The sequence below is a fragment of the Sinocyclocheilus rhinocerous genome, unplaced genomic scaffold, assembly GCF_001515625.1.
Source record: "Sinocyclocheilus rhinocerous isolate Xijiao unplaced genomic scaffold, SAMN03320098_v1.1 scaffold54, whole genome shotgun sequence".
Classification (NCBI taxonomy): Eukaryota; Metazoa; Chordata; class Actinopteri; order Cypriniformes; family Cyprinidae; genus Sinocyclocheilus; species Sinocyclocheilus rhinocerous.
In genome coordinates, this window is record NW_015647078.1 from 211,693 (window position 1) to 216,310 (window position 4,618).

The 4,618-nt window shown below is 37.4% G+C and overlaps 1 protein-coding gene across 1 annotated transcript in view; it reads left to right on the forward strand.

The window, feature by feature from the left end:
• Window positions 1-2,115: 2,115 nt before the first annotated feature.
• LOC107708698 (nuclear inhibitor of protein phosphatase 1-like) overlaps window positions 2,116-4,618 on the forward strand; it is a 10,284-nt gene continuing 7,781 nt past the window's right edge. Inside the window, exons 1-2 of the mRNA XM_016513003.1 lie at window positions 2,116-2,158; window positions 2,922-2,977. Of these exons, the coding sequence (XP_016368489.1) occupies window positions 2,116-2,158; window positions 2,922-2,977 (99 nt within the window). The remainder of the gene's footprint in view (window positions 2,159-2,921; window positions 2,978-4,618) is intronic.

Consider the following 4,618-nt stretch of genomic DNA (forward strand, 5'->3'; position numbering starts at 1 on the left):
CAAGGAAACACACAGCGCCTTCACGACATGGCAGCGGCGGCAACAACTACAATACTACAGCGAGAATAAAAGTTACGGCTTCTTTCTTTGCGTGAACGTTTGGGCGGCGTTATGCAAATCTTCCGAGATCGTGACGTAGGTATGTGGGGGTGTGTTAGAACGAGCCGTTTTAGGTAGGCGTGGTTAACTCTTTAACTTTTATAAAGAATATCTCTTTGGTTTTGAGACTTTAGTCTTTGCAACTTTACAGATCTTCTTTATGCACCAAGAGCTTGTAACACTCCAAAGAGAAAGGAAAAATTGAAATCGCATCATATGACCCCTTTAAGAAACATCTGTGCTGCTTATAATGCGCTGTTATTTTATGTGTATTAATTTAAGTCTTTAGTGTCACTTTTGTTCAATTTAATGCATCCTTGCTGAAAAAAAAAAATGTACTGACCCCACACTTTTAAACGGTTGTGTAATTTCATGAAATTTAATATGACGCCACAAGAAAACAGTGAAGGTAGTATCTGGTATGAACCAGATTTTATTAAAAAGTTATGACTACAACCTGAGTTGGGCAGAAAATTGCATTTGGGAGCTTTAGCTTGCAATGTGAACGGACTTAAAAACGAACAACTCAAATGTGTTTTATAGATGTACCAAGTGAACTTGACTTGAGTTTTCCCTTCCTGACTAATAAAAGATGACTCAAAACGCGAGCGCATTTGCTCTTCTGTACATACTGTACATGAACGTCTTCTGATGGTTGGGGTGATTCCTGGGTTTGTGTCGTGTGCTGGGCTGATATTGTAAGTAGCGTGCTTCTGTGTGTTCCTGTGTTGTTTCAGTGTGTCTACTCATGCCATGATCTGATATACTGATATGAAGATGAACGTCTTTTGTGTGTTAAAACTGGGAGCACAACTGTATTTGAATTTTGTAACAAAGAGAATCTGGTTTCGAAGAAGCACTACGAAACGTTTCCCTCCGTGCCGTGCTCACAGATCCCCCTCCGATAGCCTGACCTGGTTTACCATCAACTACTGGGAACTTGGCGGTGATGTGCTTTTATTTCACTTCCATTTCTTTCTTTCTTTTTTTCCACAGACACTTTGTGTTCTTGTCAAGTATTTTGAGATGAACAGAATTTCATGAGAGGGGATCTTCTAAGTGAATGTGTAATTTATTGTCGGGGTTGGCTTTAATAAAACCTGTACTTGAATCATTGAAGTATTGATTTATTGAGAAATGCAGAGCAAGATTGTGTTTTAATTCGCCGTCTGCCAAGTGTTTCTAAAGTGGAAGGTCGGCCGTTAGCTTTTTGCCATTGAGAACAGAAATTATAGTCCGTTTACAGAGCCATAAATACGGTAAAGGCACTGTGTTGTGCATTACTGAATATTTTTACCACTAGAGTATTTAAACGTAATTACCATTGTTATTATAAACATCTCTAAACAAATTCTAACTTCTGTAATTGATGCCACTATCAATTAAAAAAATATGCATAATAGCAATTCCATTTTGGTGCAAAGTGCCAACAGTTTTCCCCGTATCGTTTGCTATAAAATATATTTAACATCTATTATATAGATACATTAAGCATCTTAAAGGGATAGTTCACCCAAAAATGAAAAAATCGTCATGTTGTTCCGAACCTATAAACTCACAAGAAGATATTTTAAGATATTAGGCTCTAGTGACAGAATGTTCATTTTTGGGTGAACTATTTCTTTAGTGCTTCGAAATGTGTTCAGCACAATCTGAATGCAGTTCTTTAGGGGGGAAATCAAATGTTATGTGGCTTATTGGTTTTCAATTGCCTTTTCAATACGAATAATGCAATACAGGTTTCTCTGAGTAACTACTTGAGTAATTAAAGGAGAACTAACGGTTAAAAAACAAAACAGGACCTTTGACCTTAATAGACTTTTGGAAATGTTCTGTTTTGTGCTATGTTAATTGTAAATTTAATAATAATTGCTTTTGTAGTGTAAGTGTAATTTTTTTTTGGAGGTGTACATTATGTTGAGTGGTGTGAAAGTAGGACTTGCGGTCTTGTAAAGGGACCCCAAAGAACCTTGTTAGGATGCCTATAGACCAATTACCGATTTGTAAACATTCAGGATGCGCGCGCATCATGGTTGCAGAAAACCCTGCGGATATAGAGGTAAGTTAACAGGTTGTTTAGGGTTGAGACAGTGTCAAAAGTATCTTTACTAAAACCTTTTTCTTACAGATAATACCATAATACTGTCACTGCATTTATACAATTATCATCTTGGTATAGGACATTATTTTTAAAACGAAATAAGCAGAACAAAATAAAAAAATTTGAATCAGTAACCAAGTCCATAAGCTGCAGTAGGTGTCAAACGAGCGAACTACAAGTCCCACAATCCTCAGCGAGATCTGGTAGTGTTTACCCAGTATTCCGCGCGACTGTGCAAAATGGCGGCGAATCCTTATTGCAATGAAAGCAAAAGCCCTGCATGCGCGTGTGTGGAGCGGATGCGTGGATTATGACTTTCATGAATAAAAACCGTGCAACTCAGTCCTGTATGAGGCGCGGACAGTAACTCAATACACCGCAGCAGATCAGTCCACTCTGCATGCATGCATTAATCACCTGACTTTATTATTATTCCCTTGGATGTCTGATGTATACTACAGCCCTATATACATTTTGGCATGTGATAAAGCGATGCTTTAGTTATAGGTTTCATAAAACATGCAGACTAATCTGCTTTTATTCCACTTAAATATTATCATTCATTATGATCTATATGCAGCTCTAGTCAATCTTTCAAATAAATGCACACGCGCATTTGTGCATAGAGTATATAGAAATTACACTGCAGGTTTAGGAGACTGAAGGGTGAATGAATGAATTTTGTCACATTGGTTGTTAATTTAATTTAATCTCAGGGCAGGAAAACCTCCACCTGGACTCCATCTGGACGTGGTTAAAGGAGACAAATTAATAGAGGTAAGACGGTGTTAAATGAGCAGCAATGGAAATATAATGATGATCGTGAACTTTGACCTGGTGGACTTGTTCCCCTTTATATAAATATATATTCTGAGACTATAAGAGTTGGAAAATAAAGAAGGTTCCATCGAGAATAGGAAAACATAAATGTAAATCGTGTTATTTCCCAGGCCTGTAATAGTTATAAAAAGAAATCATGTATTAATAAATAAGATTTCAATTTGAATGTAATCTTTAAACATTTGTGATCAGCTCTACAATATTCCATCACCAAAAAATTCACGTTTGTACATGCAATCTTTATCATTAAAAAAAAGAAATACATATTGGAAGAGTCACGATAATTCATTGTTTAAAATGTGTGGAAAATGGGTTAAATGTCTTCTTAAAGGGACCGTTCACCCAAAATGAAAACGTCGTTGAACAACAGTAAAACGGACTTTTTTTTTTTCTGTGAACCATAGAAACATTTTTAAAAATGTCCATTCAATGCAAGAAAAAAAAAAAAATCCATGGGCATCAAAACTGTTGTTTGCCAACATTCTTCAAGATATGTGTGTGTGTGTGAGTGTATTTGTGTATTTTTATAAAACGGAGAGTTCCGGTGCTTGATTCTGATTGGCTGAGCCGCGTTCGAAGCTGTTGTAAATTACTCTACAAACATACACCTTTGTTTACTTCTGTGTGTTGCTCGGCAACCACTTTGTTGCAACCACAACTGTTTCTGAGAAACTACATTGTTTGGTGGAAGAATACTGTTTTTATTAATATCATTGCACTTTACTTGCTCTGTTTTATTCTGTGAAACCTTACTACATATATGGAATAACCGTTTTATAAAAGCAATAAGCCCCAGTGAATTTATAACAGCTAAGGGGGTTATCTGCTTCGCGTCGTACCTAACAACGCCCCTTAGTTGTTATAAATTCACTGTAAACCACGGCTTCTTGGGGCTTATTGCTTTAATTTATTTGTGTTCTACAGAAGAAAGTCAATCAGTTGGCTTTGTAATGACTGTAATGAGTGAATAAATTATGACACAATTGAATTTTTGGGTGAACTAACAGCCATCTTTGAAATTGGCTGTACTATCAGTTTTAAACCTTACTTAATGATTAATGAACATCAGCCCCGTTATAGCAGTATAAAACCACCAGTATTGTGTGTGTCATAGTGAATGAGCCTCATGGTGTCACCTGCAGAAGCTGATCATCGATGAGAAGAAGTTCTATCTGTTTGGGAGGAACCCTGAGCACTGTGACTTCACGATAGACCACCAGTCGTGCTCGCGTGTGCATGCGGCGCTGCTCTACCACAGACACCTCAAGAGAGTGTTCCTCATCGACCTCAATCAACCAACCAAATAAAAAAATAAAAAAACCTATGGTTGAGTTCACATGGAATGACCCAAAAGCCTTATGCAACTGTATATACACTATATTGCCAAAAGTATTGGGACACCACCTTCTAATGAACAGGTTTGACTACTTGAGTACAAATCTTAAAGGTGGGGTAAGCGATTTCTGGTAGCCAATGTTGACATTTGAAATAACCAAAACAAACACGCCCCTACCCCAAAAGGGTCTCGCCCCTATTTTGATAGCTCCGCCCCACACATACGTACGCAACCCAGGCAAT